The sequence below is a fragment of the Enoplosus armatus genome, chromosome 9 (genome assembly GCF_043641665.1).
Source record: "Enoplosus armatus isolate fEnoArm2 chromosome 9, fEnoArm2.hap1, whole genome shotgun sequence".
NCBI classification, from domain to species: Eukaryota; Metazoa; Chordata; class Actinopteri; order Centrarchiformes; family Enoplosidae; genus Enoplosus; species Enoplosus armatus.
The window spans coordinates 22,533,471-22,552,925 of record NC_092188.1 but is presented as its reverse complement, the minus strand read 5'-3'; the positions used below and the strand labels follow the sequence as shown (position 1 = coordinate 22,552,925).

At 43.4% G+C, this 19,455-nt stretch overlaps 2 protein-coding genes across 3 annotated transcripts; one reads left to right on the top strand and one right to left on the bottom strand.

Moving 5' to 3' along the window:
* Positions 1 to 1,207: 1,207 nt before the first annotated feature.
* LOC139289821 (grainyhead-like protein 2 homolog) lies at positions 1,208 to 12,278 on the bottom strand. Of its 2 annotated transcripts, none has more exons than XM_070911457.1 (15): positions 12,023 to 12,278; positions 11,146 to 11,332; positions 10,592 to 11,029; positions 10,413 to 10,468; positions 9,465 to 9,723; positions 9,178 to 9,289; positions 7,881 to 7,975; positions 4,434 to 4,592; positions 4,243 to 4,300; positions 3,816 to 3,955; positions 3,634 to 3,671; positions 3,350 to 3,441; positions 3,153 to 3,238; positions 2,884 to 2,948; positions 1,208 to 2,337 (listed from the first exon to the last, which is right to left on the bottom strand). In XM_070911457.1, the coding sequence occupies exons 1-15, from the start codon at positions 12,034 to 12,036 to the stop codon at positions 2,223 to 2,225; spliced, it is 1,914 nt and encodes a 637-aa protein (XP_070767558.1). In that variant the 5' UTR covers positions 12,037 to 12,278; the 3' UTR covers positions 1,208 to 2,222. The 2 variants fall into 2 exon arrangements, with proteins under 2 accessions (XP_070767558.1, XP_070767559.1); XM_070911458.1 differs by having other exon boundaries at positions 9,567 to 9,723.
* A 2,092-nt stretch (positions 12,279 to 14,370) lies between these two features.
* LOC139290583 (zinc finger protein 706) lies at positions 14,371 to 16,010 on the top strand. The gene is made up of 2 exons (XM_070912405.1): positions 14,371 to 14,505; positions 15,915 to 16,010. The coding sequence occupies exons 1-2, from the start codon at positions 14,371 to 14,373 to the stop codon at positions 16,008 to 16,010; spliced, it is 231 nt and encodes a 76-aa protein (XP_070768506.1).
* The last annotated feature ends 3,445 nt before the right edge of the window (positions 16,011 to 19,455 follow it).

The window sequence follows — 19,455 nt, the reverse complement described above, 5'->3', positions numbered from 1 at the left end:
TCTGTCTCTGCCACACTGTCCCTGCCATGCCTTTCCTCCTCGCTGTGCCCTGTGACTGCATGCTGATTCTCCGAAATGAATTACAGCAGCAGATGCATAATCGTGAGATAAAGAAAGCGTACGTTCCCATACAATTCTGTTCATCCTCGGACAGAGAAATGTGTGCACGTTGGATATGGATATCTGACTCGCATGATTGAAATGATTATCTTTACCACAGCCTTGAGATGCACACGGGAACACTAAATGAAAGTTCTTTTAATTCATGTTTTCTCTCACTTGTGCATCTACTGATTGCTCAATACATTGCAGGCATGCACATATTATGAAGGACAGTTATTCCTCATCTCTTCCAGTTTTGTGAGTCGGATGAGTAAGTCAAATAGAGAGAATTAAAATAATCAGTGTAAATGTTAAGTGCAGAATGGCCTTTAACTGCAAATACATTCTCAACCTCTTTGCCAGTGCTATGGGATCATGAAATCATCCTAAGCAATGCTGACAGTTTGTACTCATCATCAGTCAGTCATGTACTGAGACAAGGAAGAACCATACACATAAAACTAACATAATCATGCCTGCCTGTGAGGGATATAAACAGTTTGGCCCTTTAACTTACTAATTAAAACATACATAGCGAACATACAAACTAAGGCACATGGGACCGCTTTTTATTAAAGCACCCTTCATAAAAATGTCTTCTTAAGATTAATATTAATTAATCATCTAAGAATGCTTTATAGATGGAGGCCGGTGTGTGTAAACCTACGAAATGGTTAAGAATGGTCCTTACAGTCCTAAGCTTTAACTTATTATTTATTAAGTATAAAGCAAGCCCGACAGGCCTTGTATTAAGAGAGTATTAAAAGTAACTTGTAGCAAAGTTTTGATATCATTCCTATAAATGTGTGGTAAAATAAGGACTACAATTACCCACAATGCCCTCCTTCAAGCGCTCTACAGACTGACTGGACTGTATGACCACTTACCTTATAGAAAAGGGCTCCAGAGTATATAAACCGAAATTTCACTTAAGAACTTATTAACTTATTATTAATGGATGTCAACATTTATGACTGCATTTATTAGAAAATAGAATGGATAAAAACCAACTAGAGGGATTTCTCACAACCTGGCAACCGAAAATATGTTGTTAATGGCTTATAACACATGTTAGAAGTAAAAACAATCAGGAGACACAAGCGACTGCATATAAAACTATATTTATTGACTCATTTAAAAGACTGTACATCATGGTCAGAGGCTCAGGTGCAAACACAGGCAGTGAGCAGGAACACGGCGATTAGACTCTGATGGTTTGCAGTAGCCTCAAAAGAGGATTGCGTAAATGGGTGGACCGGTTGGGCCTCTTGATTCCCTAACTAATGTCATAAATACTAATGACTGCAGTCTCTTCAGTGAGAGGAGAAGCAATAAACACAGAGCACGGAGGAAGCCAAGCGGTTTGACAGCATCCTGGAGGCTTTGCAGCCGTGCTCCATAATGGTGCCTCATGTAATTACAGATCCCGGGACACCAGCGCGTAATCACAACCTGGGATGGCTGTTAATCCGCTGGCACCCATCGGAACCATTTAGTACGCCCGTAAATGTAAAATGTGACCAATTGATACAACAACAAAAAACACAGACAACCAAGAAAGATCAGAGCAAGTTCACTTTGATGACTCGAGAGCTATTTGAAGACACATCTAAAAACAATTTGAAACATACAAAACTGTAAGCCACTACCTGGAACTGTTGCGTGCCAGCAGAAGATGTTGCTCTGGAGCGAGAGCCTTTCAAACATCTGATCAAGTCATTTAAAAGCATCCATTAGAGGAGGCAACAGGAAGCAAACATCTGTCCCTGCTGCTTCCCGTGGACACCACAGCAGGCTGGCTGGATGCTTCGTGGGGACCTGGGCGAAGACCCGTCTTCTGGTCAGTTAGTAAAGACTAGCATAGGTAGTTAGCCAGGAAATATCAAACATAAGCCACAAGTCTGGGCAGTTCCTTAAGTTTTCAAAGCTAAGGCCCGTGTCCCTCAGGCAAGAAATCCTCCCACAGCAGGTTGTCTAGTAAACAGGTACCAGGTGAGGCGTGTGGGGATTGGGCCTGCTGGATGGAGTTCAGCCATCTAATACTGCGAGCAACGTTCACGACCAGCGGTGATCACCTCTGTCTGACGACACGACGACTGGTGAATGCCGGTGAGCGACCGTCAGATCTCTGACAGGGTGACACGCAAGGAGTCCGCTGAGCTCTCGATAGCCAGGATGAAGGTGTCCTCGTTGGAGTAGTGCTGGATGATGTTGTCATCCATGTTCACCAGGACCCTGAGGGAGACCAAGGACGTGAACAGACAAGAGTGCCCCCTGTTAATTTAAGGCAAAGTCTCCAGTGACCAAAAGCTTCCTCGAGTTAGCATGTTGTTTTTAGTCAGGCTAAATGTCTCAAAAGCTATTGGATGGATTGTACAGGCATTCATGGTGCCCAGAGGAAGAGCCCTGTGGATTCTAGTGATCCCCTGACCTTTCTGCCACTATGGGGTTGATATTTTTTCGTTTTTTCGCGAAAGGGCTCAAAAACAACTAGACAGATTGGCACAAACATTCATGGTTCCAAGACGATATATCCACCTCGACAACTGTCAAATGGATTACCGTGAAAATATTTCCAGACATTCATGTCTCCCTCAGGATGAATTGAAATGGAGGATTGTTTACCCTTCATCTACTTTGGCGTGTGACCAAATACCTACAAAACTAACGTATGGTGGTGAACATCAGTGCGACATTAGCATTTAGCTCGAGTACAGCCTCACAGAGCGGCTGGCGTGACTGAAGACTCTTAGCCTTGCTTCAGTAGTTTGACTCACTCACCCTTTTTTGCTTCTCTGGTAAACTTTGGCCATCTTGTCAACGGGCACTGCATATTTCTCTGAGATCTGTGACACACAGTGAGGAAACAGTGCATTTTCAACATGTGGAAGCAGCCTGGGGCCCCGGCAGTGCGGTGCCATCATTATTTCAACAGAAACGTATTAATGATCTGATGGAGGGACTAATCCTGTTTAGCACAACGGATGCAGTGCGTTTGCCTTCGTCATTTCAGCCTGAAGTATCTAAAACAACACCTCGTTGATACTCACTGCCTCCGTCAGTGCTTTCAGGGTTGGGCTGCGCAGCATTAAGGCATCAAACACTTCATCACACTCCTTCCTTACGTACAGCAGAACTGATGAGGCAAGGCATAAAAAAAAAAAAACCCAAAACATTATCAATTCAGTCAAACAATAAAAGTAGACGACGAAAAGCTTGTAATGAGAGAAAAGTGACATTCACAAACCTTTCCTTTCCGGTTCCACTTTACACTTCTTGGGCTGAGGTGGACAGACATCTTCCTCAGCAACACATGACACCCGTTTCACCAGAACACTCCTGACACACACACGCACACACACACACACACACACATCATCAGCATTAAGCGAATACAAATAAAACAAATGAAATAAAAAGACATTTTATTCCCTCCTCTGTTTTGTAAGGTCTGATATGATGTCGTACGGAGAGACCACTCAAACGAGCGCATGAGAGTTCAGAGTGTAAAAAGAACAGTATGATACTCACCCATCTCTGTTGACCTCCTCCGTGTTGAAAGCAAACACCTGCAAATGGAGTAGAAAGGCAACATGACTGGACCAGACATTTCCTCTGTGTGTGTGTGTGTGTGTGTGTGTGTGTGTGTGTGTGTGTGTGTGTGTGTGTGTGTGTGTGTGTGTTCGACAGTGAGACAGAAAGAAGTCCCTCACCTGCCCGGCTCTCTGGAGGTTTCCAAAGTGAACGTCAGGAATGAAGAGCACCGGCTGGGAGTCCAGGTCTATCATGGTTTTGAACAGCGTGTTATCAGCCCTCTTGACGGGAAGGGTCGGCCCCGAGCTGCCATTTTTCCCTAATCCGGAGAGAGATAGAGAGCGCGAACTCAGCATCTGTTGCCAGGCAACCATTCCAAGTACAGATCTGATAAGGTTTGATTACATTTGCCTGGCTTTTTAGTCTTCTGCTGCGCTCTTCTATTCAATTTCAGGGTTTCCTGGGAAGTGCTTTGTAACCTCGTTGCAGCAGATTGTAAAGCTCACTAACATTATTTCTGTACATAGAATTAAAAGCCATTAATATCATTAGAAAGTCATTATTTAGCCAAACTGGGGAGAAAAAAAAAAAAAAAAAAGTTTTTACCTTTCATCCTCTTCCTGAGCTGCTTCTTCTCCTCATCGCGGAGCTTCCTCTCAGCGCCCTGCAGAACACACGCGGGACAGAGACGGCAGAATGTGCTCAAAGACAGCAAAACTCTTTCATCCGAGTCTAAAAGATCCGCTCATTTGTTGACAAAGAGCAGGCAGCTGACTGTGCCGGCAGGCCGTCCTCACCTTGTCGCAGAAGACCTTGATCTGAGCGAAGGCCCTGTGAATAGGCCTGCTCCTGCAGCTGTTGTAGCTGTAGGTGTCGATCTGGATTATCAGAGGCATCCCCTTCACGCCCTTCTGCGAGGAGAAGTCCGTGCTCAGACAGTTCACAGAGATAAAGACCTAGGAAGCAAAAACCACAGACAGAAGAGAGAGGGTACATTTCTGGAGTGTTCGTGACCTAAAACAAGCAGTGAGGGAGGTGAAATAGTGGTCATGCATCAGAGATGTCAGACCTTTAATCTTGTCGGGACAAGTTCTGAGGTCAAACAGAAACTTAAAGGTAACTGAAAGCTGACAATAAAAAGGTCTTACTGTCGTTACTTTAACAAGGGGAACTCACTGCCTGTCATCACCTCAGCTGGAGTTTTATAGCCTGTCTGGCTCAGACGAAGAGTCAGAGCTGATGGAGATCTTTGTTCCCCGGTGAATCTCGGCCTGACTCATAAGCAGTGCCGTTCACGGGCCAGAAGCAACACTCAACACACGCAAATGTGTCCCACCACCTCTCACGTGTTTTAGATGTTGACAAATGAGCTTCCAATCTGTGAGAACAACACACACGTGTGAACGATATTGATTCGGATTAATTCAGGTTTTTGTTTTTACGCACTGAAACACTGAATTGTTGCAGACCTCTCTGCGCCACAGCTTTTAGAAATGCGAGGCTTCGCTCCAAAAATCACTAAATAATGCAGCAGAGCTGCTGATCTGCCGCCTCGCTGAGCTGCTGAACCTTTTGAAGGAAAAACGGAAGTCATGAAATCTCACACAAATCGCAGTACAGTCCTATTTCAAACCAGGAAGTGTGCCATGTGAACGAATACCGCGTACATTTCGTTATATGACGGGACAGATTCCCATGATTAATGATGACACTTGCTTAATGCCGAAGCATCTAAACCAACATAAACTCCTGATGAATTTTCCAGTTAAACAGGACCGACAGCCGGCAGAGGGGACTAACGGTAGAGATTCCTCGCCGAGGCTCAACAGCAATTTTCCCACTACGCAGCATCAACAGCATCGTGTCTGAACCTGCAGAGGTGAGGGCTGATTGCTGGAAAGGACCTGGAGCACAAATGAGCCTCCTACACACCTCCACAAATTCACACCTCCACAGACCCAAGCCATTTCAATTTCTCCAGAAGCACTGGACGCGTTGCTGCTAGCATCTGTTTGCATGTGTGTGGAGGAGGCTTGTTGTGTTTGTGCGTACCGCATGTGTGAGCATTCAAATACCTTCCTAAAAAGAGAAAAGGTCATGAGGGCACTGGTAAGTGGCTGCTCAGTGCCATCCGCTCAACCAGGCACAAACAAACAAACACAGAAACAGAGTCATGCTGCAGGAAGCAGCTCATCTCCCCCTACCAACACATTTCACACGATTCCTCGTTACAATGAGGATGATGGTTGTTGCCTGGCAACGGCAGAGCAATGCCAAAACAACACAAAACAAAACTGATCATTTGCACCAAAAATACCAATTTTGTGTGTCAGCTCATCATAGCCTGATTGGACATCCAATTATGTTTGGAGCCGTCTGGGTGGCACGACACCGAGAGACGGAGAGGTGCGACAGCAGCGGCGACATGTGTGCCCACATATCTCCTCACAATAACAGAGGTGTTCTCTCTGTGTGGAGGCTTATGGGGGCAACTGCCCTCATAGGCTGATAATGGGTCATCTGGTTTGCATCTGACCACACTGCATAGCCACACAGAGACAGCCCGCTCGCCACCAAGCATTCAACACTAACTGTAATCACATTAATAAGACAATTTTACATACATCATAATAAGGAACATGTAGGCAAAATGATCCAACTGATGTTCCGGCAATGAACCGCTCTGCATTACATCAGTCTGACTTTTCACATGTCTAAAACAACAAGACGAAGGGACTGTGTGAGAGTGGTTTGGGAGAGGGGTGGTCAGACGAGGGGGCAGGTTGTGTATTTTTTTCTTTTTGCTGAATGGAGGGTGCTGTCACTGTGAGGCTATAATTAGGCAGTGTAGTGCTTTGGGTGAAACGCTAATATCAGCATGATAATATGATTATAATGACAAAGCTAACAACCTGATGTTGAGCAGATCACAACAACCTTGTTTACCATTTCAGTTTACCGTGTTAGCATGCCAATTTGCTAATTAGTACTAAACACAAAGGACAACTGATGGGAAAGTCATTATCTTTGGAGGTATTTGGCCATAAACCAAAGTATGTGGACAAATGTAAACATTTTCAAGGCACCAAAGTTGTTTGCGATTCGTCCGGAGGGGAACTTGAATGTCTGGGCCCAATGTTATGTTTACCTGGCAGAGGGGGGTCTGTTGAAAAGGTGCTATCAGCTTGCATTGTGGGAAGTGTAGTATCAAGAGTTTTGGGGCTTGACCCCATTTTAGGGGGATGAAGTCAGGATGCCTCCACCTCCGCTGCCTCGCTTTTGATACACTTTGTCTCTCGTGAGTCCCCCAAATTTTCTTCGGACTCACTGGAGTACCCCTTTAAGATAAAACAATTTGTGTTCTGAAGCTGGAACGCGTTTTTTTTCTTTAACTACCGATGATGAGAGCTAAAGGGACGTCTGAAATATAGTTGCTGTCCATCTACACAAGGTCTACGATATATTCTCAAACGAATGGCACACACTGGTACTTTATTGTAGTAGTCAGGTGTACAACAAGAAAAAACTAGATCATACCACTGCCTGAACAATTACAGTGGAGTGAAGGCTCACGCCAAAGAGTGAGGATTTATCCACAAACAAACAAAGCTGCAATTACCTCTCTTACAATGAGGCTGTGCAGTAGAGTTGTCATTAAATTTGAGCTGAATGGGAGCCACAGCCACAATCTCCTGAGCCCAAAACACCCTGAGGGTGGGCTGATGCTGTCTGAGTGTGTGTGTGTGTGTGTGTGTGTGGGTGTGTGTGTATGCGTTTACTCATTGTTTGTTTCCAACTGACCACCTTTAACAAAAAGGTGAAATCCGAGTCGCCCCTTTCAGGGTGTGCGCTGTGTGCCTGGCGTGTCTGCGATCCCAGAATCAGGACTCCCGCTGTCATGGAGGACAAAGGGGGGCTGGGGGTGGACGGAGGGGCCTGGCATACGCACCACCAACTACTCTGAAACCCTGAGGTGTTAGCAGTCCACTGACATAAACAGTATAGGCTGAGAGTCTCTCCAGCTTAAGAGTCCTCAGGACAAAGGACTGTGCTTTCATTGAGCAATCTTTCCCACAAGTGGCTACAGGTTTTGTACAAAAAAAAAGGGAAGAAAAATGTGACAAAACCAAACTGTTAACTGTCTGAGTGGGTGTGAAAGTGAAGGTACAGTAAGAGACTGAAGAATTAAAGCTATTTTATTTGACCCGTGTCACTTGTAGATCACAGCACAATTTTTTTTTTACCTTGGCTTCTTCACTGACATCCCATGTGAAAGAGACAGCGTTGTAGGCAATTTCCTCCACGTTCCCGATGGTGCTGAAGCTCTCCTTGTAGTCGGCTGCACGCAAAGTGAAAAGATCGGAGAAAACCGCTTCAGTGGCCGTTAAGACACAAGGTGCAACAATATAATATAGCAATGTAAAAAAAAAGAAAATACTGCATTACAAGTAAAGGTCCTATGTTTAAAACACTGATATATTATTACACATTGCATTAATAGATTGTTCATTCTGATGCATCAATGCAGAAGTAACATTTTATTTCTGTAGCTGGTCGAGGTGGAGCGCGTTTAAACTACTTAATATACTTTTCAGTAGTTTCGGTCCACAGTTCCTAACCCAGAGGTCGGGCCCCTGCCAAGGGTCACAAGATAGATCTGAGGGGTTGTGTGATGTTTATGGGGTTGGAAAGAAGAATAAAATAGTTCGTAAAAAAAGAAAATTACCCACGTCCAAAAAAAGTTGACAAAAAAAGAAAGTAGAGTACTTGTACTTAATTACTTTCCACCACTGTTCATCTGCAATGACACTCAAATGTCAAATGTATCTGTTTACATTCCGCTTTATCTTATCGTACAGTATGTGCATCATAATCTGGCATCTTTTCACCTGCGGAACAATTTCGCCAACAAATTCCTAAAAAACTTCCCATAAAGGTCATCGTTACTCACTATTGCTCACATAGGCTTATTTCCACCCGCCTACGTTAGTTTACAGATTTTACCAGGGTACTGGCATGAACTTGCCGCAGACAAAACCACCACAGTGACTGACATCTCTGCTTCATTCCATTGAGTTTTCAACCACAGGCTGAGGCCTGTCTCAGGCTGATCGCCTGGGATATGGCCTCAGTCCAGGCCCCCGCCTATTTCTCCCGTTAACGACTATGCAAATGCAGACCCATTGGCTGCCTCTTCGCAGTGCTCCTGTGGGAATTGAGGATTGACAGTTATTCAAATTGCGTCGGGTTTCACCTGAGGGTACGTGACGGGATTCTCCTGGAGTCTCCTGCAGGCTTGCCACCTGCTTACTCTCCTTTTGCCTCTATGGTTTTGTGGAGCTTCAGTGTAAGAATATCTATAGCTAAAGTGTGACATTCAATACCGAAGTGTGTAAGTGTGTGTGTGTGTGTGTGTGTGTGTGTGTGTGTGCCATTTTTGTATCTGGGCCTTTTCCCCATCTGCTCTACTTATAAACCCCATCAAGCCATGAGTGTAGCAGGCAGGCCCGCCACTGAGGAGGATGACAATAATCATCTTACCAATGTCCAGGACTCTCTGTTTGGCCGTGTGCTGGCGGGAGTGCCAGTATTTCCAATTCTTCAGCTGCTCGTCTCTGCACTTGTCTTCCCCAAAGACAACCATGATAACACTCTGAAGTGGAAGCAAAGATGTACAAGATATATTACAGTATAATCAGGCCCAAAAGGGATACAACTAGACCAAAAAGACAGTGTAACAAGGTTTCACACTACCCAATAAGCTGACAGTAAAACCCTCAACCTCTACCTCTACACTTCGTCTCCGTGTACTATCTCCCCTCCCTCACCTGTACAATACTGTCCTGCTGCAGCCCAGAGCCTCCCATGGTGCATTTCTCACTACTGGGTGGGCTCCCATCAGGCCCGTGTGACGGCGTCGGCCCACTCACCCGCACTTTGCCTCTGGGCTGAGGTAGGGACGATCTGAAGCCGGCCTTCGACAGTGTCAAAGCGTAGAACTGGCCCCGGTTCAGGTAAGCCATGGGTCCTTCTGCCTGCCGCGGTCGCAGCGACATGCTGGCCTCCAGACAGTACTGGAAACTGTCACTGCGGGAACATAAGCATGCGTGGGCAAAAACTTCAGGAAGATGCAGCGTCTCCACTCGTACAAGAATGGAAGCACATTTTTGTACGGACAAGTGCAATGTGCATAAAATATGTTGACATTTCAATGAAAAAGAAAACGATCAGAATGAAGTTTTTGAATTTGTTTTCTGACTGAACCGAGTCATTTTTAAGTAGCAGTTTTTACATTGCAAATGGAGCATGAGAAGAGGGCTGTTGCAGCAAGAAGTGGTTCTCACAGCTCTAAACACGCCGGTGTTTTAATTCATCAAAAGGTACAATGATGTGCAACAGCATGGCTTTAAATGATGTGTCTGGAGATATTCTTTATGTCCTTATTGTCAGCAAATCCCATGAAAAGATCAAAACCAACAATGAATGCATCCTACTGACAAGTATTGTGTGTCTATCTCATTCCTCTGTGCCACAGAGCTCCATTGTAGTCCAAAAACCACAGAAAGGCTGGGGAAGTCATAAAATATTGAGAGACTTGGTTTTTGGTCTTTTCATGGGATTTGTCAACAATAACAGAAATATAGCAAATATTGCAAGCCTTATCCTTCAACGCCTGATAAACACCTTTGCGTCAGAACACTGTGTGCGCACATAAAACCAAGTGTGACTCTCTTTGATTTGTAAAGGCTTCGGCTTATCTGTGAATTTGAACTTACGCTGGTAGACTGTAGTGGAATTCATCAGCTCCTGAGGAGGGACTTCTGTGGTACATCTGTTGAAGAAGACAAGATGTGCTGTGCGTTTCAGAGGGGGAAATACAGGAAACTGCCACTGATGGAGCACAGAAAATCGTACAACTGTGATCCTGGTTTACAAAAGCAACGCCTCGTCTCACCTCTCCTTCCACAGCGCCTTCATACGTGCTGTCTGGAGTGCTTCTCTGTTCATCTTTCAAGTACCCATCGAGGGGCAAATCGTAGTGGCTCTGCTCGTAAACCATCCTTATCTGCTCTCTGGGTTCTTCGTGGTAGGGACCTCCAGAACAGGGCACTCCCATGGACGTCTGGCCCTCTGTCTTGACCAGAGACAGAGCCGCCCCACCTCCACCTTTACCATCTCCTCCTCTGTTGTCTCCTGTGAGGCAGGTGCCTCCATACTTGGAGCCCTGGTGTTCTGTAGCGGTGCTGTTGTTTAGGGAGAGGTTGACAGGCATGGATCTGAGAGCCTGAAAGTGATGATCTAGTATCTCCAAGCTCCCGCAATTATCAGGCCCAATAGCAGAGGGGTCTGTGGGTTTAACACCGCTAGAGGCATGCCTCCTCTCTCTGGGAACCTGACGGGGCGAAAGCAAATGCAAGAAATAAGATCGGAATCAAATCAGAACGTAATATGTGAAAGCCGTCTTGATATATAACTATTATTTTGTCTGTAACGTCAAGCTTTCCGCACCTTGTAGTAGTCATACAGCAGCCCCAGGGCTGCTGCGCTGTCCTCATCGCCATTGATGCTCATCATGGCCTTAGTGGCAGCGGTCAGTGGGTTCTCCAGGTAGTTCCTCCACGCCTCATCCTCGCTGCTGAAAACCCTGCGAGAGGGCGCCAGCACTTCATTTGGCACCACCACCACCAGCCGCTTACTGCGAGGACGACGGGACAATGTGTAAAAGACCGTGAGCCATCTTGTTACTGCAAAGCCAATCTGTCATTATCAGAAGACGTGTCTGCCAAGCCACCAGGTCTGCCCCAGGCTGTTTCTCACCAAACTTCAATCGAATCTGCCCGCCCCATGTGAGGTGTGTTTATGTTAAGTTCTCCTCTGAGGGATAACTGCTTGTATGTCACATTTAACTGACAATAAGATGTACTGATTCAGTTCTTTTTAAACATTTTTGAGACATCATTCGGAGAGGCTGGCTCAGTTTTTGAAGGGCACACATTGTACAGTTTTTAATATCCACAGTCAAGTCAAGTATTTAGCAATAATTACAGCACATTTAATAACTAATGTTTAACTGCACCTCAATGAATTACAGAAAAGTTTTCACAATACAAAATCACTATGATATTTCTGCAGTGTCTGTGATGCATTGAGGGCCTTTCATCTGTAGAACCACTACTTGATTGAAACTACTCCTTATCAAATAGATGTTAAAGGAATAAAGATAAAGGGATTGTGTTTTTGTTTTTTTTTTCAATAAGAAAGGTTCTGCTGCCTGTGTGCAAAGAACAAAGAGACACAGCACATCTAAAATATTCTCAAGCAGTAGTCAAATTTGGAGTAAAACAGACAGAAGTTATTACCCATAATATTAATGATTTTCTCTTACCTGTCCAGGTCCATGTTGCCTCCAGGACTCTCCGGTGTTTTGTAGGACTTGCTTGAGAAACTGGACTTTCTTGTTAGTGCAGGTAAGTTCGTGTGGGACACTGCGAAGCCTAGGTGCGCAGGAGGCTGGCTCTATTTAACTTCTCAGGCAAAACAGCCAATGAAATCATCTGTAACCTTGCGTGCTAAAATACAGTCGAGTGTCTTATCATTTGAGCCCACGCTGACTAAAGGGGGAAAACAAAAGGAGAAGCCACATTTCTTGCACGGGCCAGAGTTGTGTCCTGTTTGGAGAAGTTGGTGAATATAGGTGAGATGTGTGCAGCAGCATCTGAAAAGGCAGGATAAACAAGGAAACGAAAGCCGCCTCGCTGATTGGTTAGATAGTTTTTTTTTTTTTCTAACACAGGTGGCACCGGCGTTTTCCCATTGGTGAATAAGGAGGAAGAGCGTGACCACCTGTACAGAGGGAAGAGGGGGACACGCCGATGCCAAAATCCAGTTTCTATGTCTTCCACACTGGTGCGCTTCAGAAATACATTGCGCTGTGATGCCAACTATTCTCTTACTTTAAGAAAGCAAAGGCCACGTTTTAAGGGACACAAGTATTCCAACACATTGTGTTAGAATTTTGAAGTGGCAGATTTACTTGATGACGAGACTAAATGTATGATTAATGTAACCAATGAAAATGAAAAGTACATCTATAGCTTTATGGTTTGTATCATATAGGCTGATATGCCAGAGACAACATATTCTCTTAATCACTATTATATTGTAGCCTACAGACCTAATAAACAGTAGGAGGAAAGCATAGTCGCCTGAGTCTGAGTAAACTTATTGTCGTTTGTACCGTGACACCTTGTGGTAGGCATTCCATTTTGCACCGTGCAGACAGAAAATGTTAATCAGGTATGGAATCCATAGATGTGGTTAGTCATGCGTGGGTTTTTTTTAAATATATGATTTTTGGGGTAAAAGACTGCTTTGCGTTCATGAACTACTACTGCTACATTCGTATTTGAGATTTCTTTTTTCTGTTCTGTAAACGGCCATGAGGCCTTTTCTGTTGCAAGACAGGATGGAACTGATGCTGCCTTTACGTGCTGTCAGAAAACTTCCTCACCATCCCGGTCCATAGCCCCACAAACCCGACAAGGCGTATTTGTGAAAGCTTCGGTCGCTGCCACTGACAACACTTGAAGGCAGCATAGTTTACGGCTTGGGCATGCGCATTAGCGCAGTGAGGACAAACCGCAGGAAGCGCCGGAAATTCCAGAGGATTTAACTTAGCGTTTCCTTAATTTTATTTTGGTGGCTACATTCAGTGACTAATACATTTATTTATCACTGGTAAGGCATTTACAAAAGATGTAGTAGGACTCTTAATGCCTAGTATCGAATATGCCTATTAATCTCTTTGTGTTCCTCCATACTATTATACCTAGCTAACCTAGCGTCAGCGATAGCAACCGGCTAACAGAATGCGTGTCTCACTTAATTAGTAGGAAGTACGGCTTTTTAACGCTATTTATGCTATAAATGTACTAAAGTACGCGAGTGTTTTCCACAGTAACCCTTTACAACCGTCGTTCTCAAACTAAATGCTCGGCGGCTCGCTAAAATTGGCTAACGTTACTGCTAAACCAGCTTTCTCAGAGAACGTTAGCCGAGGTTAGGTAGCCGTATGAGAGCAATGCATGGCGGAGGCTGACCTCACACCCACCACAGTGCTCATGGGTGGATCACATTTTTTAACATGTAAAGTGAGTTAACTCAAATTCACAAGCAAAGAGAGTTATGGTTACTGCTTTCCTGCACACACAGTGTTATGATAATTTTGGGACTGCTGATCGACCCCAGTGTATTGATAGAATCTTCGTCCCTCCACAGTCATAAACAAAGTTCATATCACCACAGCACTGACCTAGTTCTGGTTTTCTGTCTATAATAACTATCTGCGGTCTGAATTTCTTTGGGGAAATTTCCATGTTAATTGCCTTATCCCTGTGACCCAAAAAGCGGCAATTAACCTAGTTCTAAAAGATGTTTCATAGCCACTGCTGTCTTGCACATTTTGAAGTCTATTGATCAGACTGTTGTCTTTTAAATTGTGAATGATCAAGGTTGCTTCATGTGAAGCCTCAACTGGTGTAACTGATTTGTGTTTCCAGTTAGTGCGTCTCTCAGTCCCTCGGTGCTTTCCATTTTCCTCTCCATCCCCTTCTCGGAAGTCCTTGTTTGCAAGCTAGGTTTTATAGTCACTTTCTCAATTCATGGCTCATCACCTTCTGCACGGTGTTGTGCTGATCAAATTCCTGTATAATTTCTTCAGGTCTAGCGTCAGATATGGCCCGTGGGCACCAGAAGTTCCAGTCCCAGCAGAAGAATGCCAAAAAGCAGGCAGACATCAAGAAGAGCAAAGGCCATGACCAGAAGGCAGCGGCTAAGGCTGCTTTAGTATACACGTGCACGGTGTGTCGGGTATGTGCTTAGGCGGAAAACAGAAGATAAAATTATTCTTTTTATGAACTTGGTATCGTTTAACCATGAAGTTAGGACGGAACTAAGTAGATGGGGGGCAGACAAAGGAGCCTTCCAGTACTGAGATACCTTAAAGACTTTAGAGACTTTTTCGTGAAAGTATACATCAGAGAGAGTGTAAGTATGATTCAGGCAATGCCTGTACTGGATCATCTCACTTCACATATCGTTTTAGCCCTGCAGTGGGTAACTACACTGAGTTATCAGTTTATTAGGTGTATTTGCTCATGTCAATACAATGTAGCTCAATAGGCTGACGACGGTTGTGGTGTTGTATTCAACTGCATCAAATTGTTAGGTGTGTTTCATATTTTGTCCCCCTCGTCTGTGTAAGTGAGGGTGGACAAAGCATAAGAAACACAAATCAATTTCTCTGTGACAAAAGCGGAACATTAGAAGTTCCACAAAGGCAGAATTTATTGTAGGGCCTTTTCTAGATTTGCAATGGGTTTTATGAGTGTTTCTAATAAACTGGCACTCTGTGTCAATAGTTGGCGTATTGCTACCAAGCTTCTCTTTTTCACATTAATATGATGATATGAAGTTAATGAGATCCATCAAAATCTCCTTAGTTGTGTCAAAGACATACTGCATGATGGACAGATGAACCATGGCTGATCCACATTCTCTGCCTTTGTTATCTTTGGGGAACTGTAACCAAATCTTGTGTATGCTCTTTTAGACACTCTGAAAGTGGTGAGAGAAACTCTCTCAGAGAGTTGGTTGAGTAGGCTCTGCCCAAATTATCTGTCTTTCCGAGACTTCTTCAGTGATTGTCCAGATGCACATCGCAGGCATGAAAATGGGCAGAACTCTCAAGTGCTTCGTGAACTCCTCTCTCCACATCCCTCGTATCCCTACCTCCACCACACTCTGTCTTCGTGGCGAACAAGTTCTGGGACAGATTTGAGCTGACATGCAAACTCTCGTTTTACCTCCTAGAAGAAAGGTGCCTACCTCTATGTTTCCTGTAAATATTTGATTTGCTTCAGCCTGTTAAGTAATCTCTTGTCCCAGCGATCAATGAAACCAGCTTCGCACCTGACCTGTGAAGGTAGCCGGCCTGAAAGAGAATGAACAAGTTGGAATTTTAACGTGGTGGACGATGTGCCTTTTGACCCATCAAATGACCTTTACTGTGAAAGACCAGATATCCACCTTTATGGCGCTGTTGATGTACTTGGGCAAACCATATCATTTTATGAGGATGTACTGTGAGTAGGCAAGACTTAGCTGGATGTCTAGTATATGAATACACTTTTTATTAGGTGTGCTTTCATTATACTGCCTGTTCAAATGTATATTTTCTAATTTTCCCTTTTTTCTTTTTCTTTCCCACACTTTCTCAGACACAAATGCCCGACCCGAAGACCTTTAAGCAGCACTTTGAAAGCAAACATCCAAAGTCCCCAATGCCCCCAGAGTTGGTCAGTGTGGAGGCGTAACAGATTCACCTCTCTTTCAGTAAGACAGTTGGGGTTGATTCAGGACAGGCCGTAACATTTTGCAATGTTTCAGATAAAATATCTTCAGAATAACTTCAATTATTCCTCATGCTGGATGGTACTTGTCTGACAGGTCCTTTTTCCAGATTGGATTTTTTGGAAAACCATCCTTGCCAGAATTTGATCCGGGGCCAGTACTTAAGATAGACACACAGCAGACAGCTACCCTCCCTTGGCTTTGCCAAAAAAACAAACAAACAATGTATATGTTCCATCTTTGATTGTATGCAGTGTTTCTATCTGATCGTTTCAAAATGTTATGCTCAGACCAGCTTGTCCATGGGCTCTACCACCATTACACCATCTCAGGGCTCCCACTGTTTCAGGACAAGCTTTGACTTTAAAAGAAAATATGAATTGGCACCGGCTCAGCTGAACAAAGTTGGAATACTAAAATGATAATTGGAAGTAATCTGCATCCAAATCAAATATACTGTGAAACCCCTCATGAATTTCTGACTGAAACTACTTTTGATGCACCAGGGTTGGGGTCATAGTTCTAGTTTATTCAGAACTACTTTGGAGTTGCATGATGTGCTAGTAAAGAAACTCAGTTAGAACCACTAATAATTTGTTCTTTTGAGTAGATTCAGATTAACTTCCAATCTGCACTGATTTCTTTCCTTGCCTAGATAATTTCAAACATTTCAGGACAAGTCTGTAGTTTTTGTTGCTATGAAGAATATATTGAACACATTGTGCTCCACGGGTATTTGCATTTTCCCCTCCTCGAATTTCCTAAAATGTGTCTAGCTCATGTCCACTATGTAACTTTCTCATGTGCAACAGAGTTGTAAAAATTGACCAGAGAGGGCACTGCAAGTCCACTCAAGGCAGACACTTCAATGACACAATTTCCTCTACTCCTCTTTTTGCAGAGAAATGTGGTGACTGCATAAAACATTTCTTTTATCTTTGTTAGAAGTGGTCTGTTGAGTGAAGATACAAGTTTGCACTGGGTGATGTAAATGATGAACGCTAATGAGCTACTCCCATTCTCCCGGTTTGTCATCGTGTGCACGCCTAAAGTATTTGATAATGATTTAGCTCACTATTGTGTTTTGTAGTGGAAGTTGTCTCACACTGTCATCTCAATGGCATATGTGGAAACGATCCCAGTCTCACGCTCTTTAGTGTTGTCCCGTCATGGTGGTGCAACTCTGAACCTTACATTAAAAGTCTGAACTACATTACACTGTAAGTTAGCTTTGGTTCTTATTTTTTATATGTGTTACCTTTCATAGCATGCTAACAGACAGAATTAATTTATAGAAAGGAACTATTTTCAATACATTTGGACGTACCGGTCATTAACCACTGACATTGTATCACTGTGCTAACGTCTGAACTGACAACCAGCCATGTTTTTACTTTTGTAATAATCATATCTTTGTCCATGCAATGTTATATATAGCATTTTAATAAAGGTGTTACTTTTATATGAACCATGACTAAGTTATGTGTTTTTTGATCAGATAGAAATGTCCACCTGGATCATTTTTATCGCTTGTGTATATACGCGTGAGTGTTTGTGTCAGTTTGCTTAATGGCCTTTTGGGCTTCCACCTTCTGTTCGGGTTATTGCTGGGATGCTAATTCAGACCTCACCTGGTTGAAACTAATAAGTGTGCACTCTAGTTATTGTTAAACCATTATAATCACTATCTTATTACAGTGAACACTCATATGCGCCATCTATAAACCATGGCATGAAGGTGGAAATGAATCAATATAATAAATCACACTTCCTCATCTACTTCTGCTCCTCCAGTCCTTTCAATTAGTGCTCTGGACCCCATACATTTAATCTTAATAATCTAATAATAATAATAATCTAATTTTATTAGTTGTCAGTTTATACCCTGGTGAGAGAACAAGACCCCTCTCAACAGTTGCTCATCCACACGAGTTATGATAAAACCATTTCTATATTTAATAAACGAGAAATGTAGCATGAAGGTAATAATGAATCTGCTGCTGCTTCGGCAGGAATGTAGCTGACAAACACTAATAATGCTGGCTCGTTGTTAGCCACACTCTTGATCTGTTAATGCCCTCATCTCATTGGTTCTTTTAGAAGATCTGCTAGAGACATGTAATCCCATAAGATAAAATATGCAAGCATATACATAGATACCATACACTATATGTACATACATGCCCACATACTCAAAGTAAAGATATTTAAAACAATGAGTCAAATCATATATCAAAAAAAATGCACAAATGATTTTCCATACAGTACCACTCATTTGTTACAGATGCACCCACGTGCAGGTGGAAATCCTGGATCCACAAAGCTCTACTTCTACTACTGCCAACACGTACTAAAATAACAAAGTGATACTACAATAATAAGATAAAGATTAATATTTATACATCCTGTAGCACATTCCTAAACCCAGAGTTTGTAAAGCGCTTCAAGATCAAGACAGAGGGCAAAGTTACACAAGAGAGCAGTGTTTTTTCATGTTATTTTATCCCCATTGTTTCTTTGTTGCCTGTTAATCTCTGTGTTTTTGTGACTGAGGACTCTGAGGACAGTGCATCTCAATGGGTTTATCCTTAAAAGGAATACTCCAGTGATTTGAAATTGCATTTTCATAAAGTTGGGAGACTCTCAAAAGACAGATTTAAAAAATGGACAAAACTGAAGCAGTAGATGATGTTGATGTCCATTAGTTTGTCATTTGTTGATTAAATCCACTACTTTGTCAGGAACAGACATTTTTGGAACATGTCCTCCAGGGGTTTGACTATAGCTGTACAATACAGAAGCTGAGTGGCTCTCGCAGACTTGAGTATGACAACTGAATTTCTGCCCAGCCATTCAACATAACTGGTAAATCTCAAAATGTTGCTGGGAAACACTTGAACTTTGGTCCTAATTAGTACGGCATGTGCGATCATGTTCTCAAGATGTGGCTGAGAGAGTGAGAACTCGCCTAACCGGTTACACACCTTTATCTTATCACTCATCTCACTCTTTTCTCCTTTACTTGAAATCCCTCTGCTTTGCTGCCACACCCTTCCTTGACCACAACTTGACAAGAGAGATGTTTTTTACCACTGGTGCCTGTGCATTTCTACAGCCGACACTATCTGATCTGCCCTTAAATAGGTTACAAGCTTGAAATCTTGGCCCGAGGGGAAAACATGTGACAAGGCAAAAATAGCTTCACTCTCTCCCCTCGGAAACCAACCAGAGTGCAGAAATAGTAGTTTCAAGGCAAGACATACTGTAGCACTGTGTCCTGTGTTCTAGTTTGTGATGCCCTCAGCATCTCCAGCAAATACTCCTAAATGGTGTTCCAGGCACCAAATCCATTCTCATTTTGTTAGAGAAATATCACTCTGGTAGCTAAGGCGCTCGGTGTCTACATAA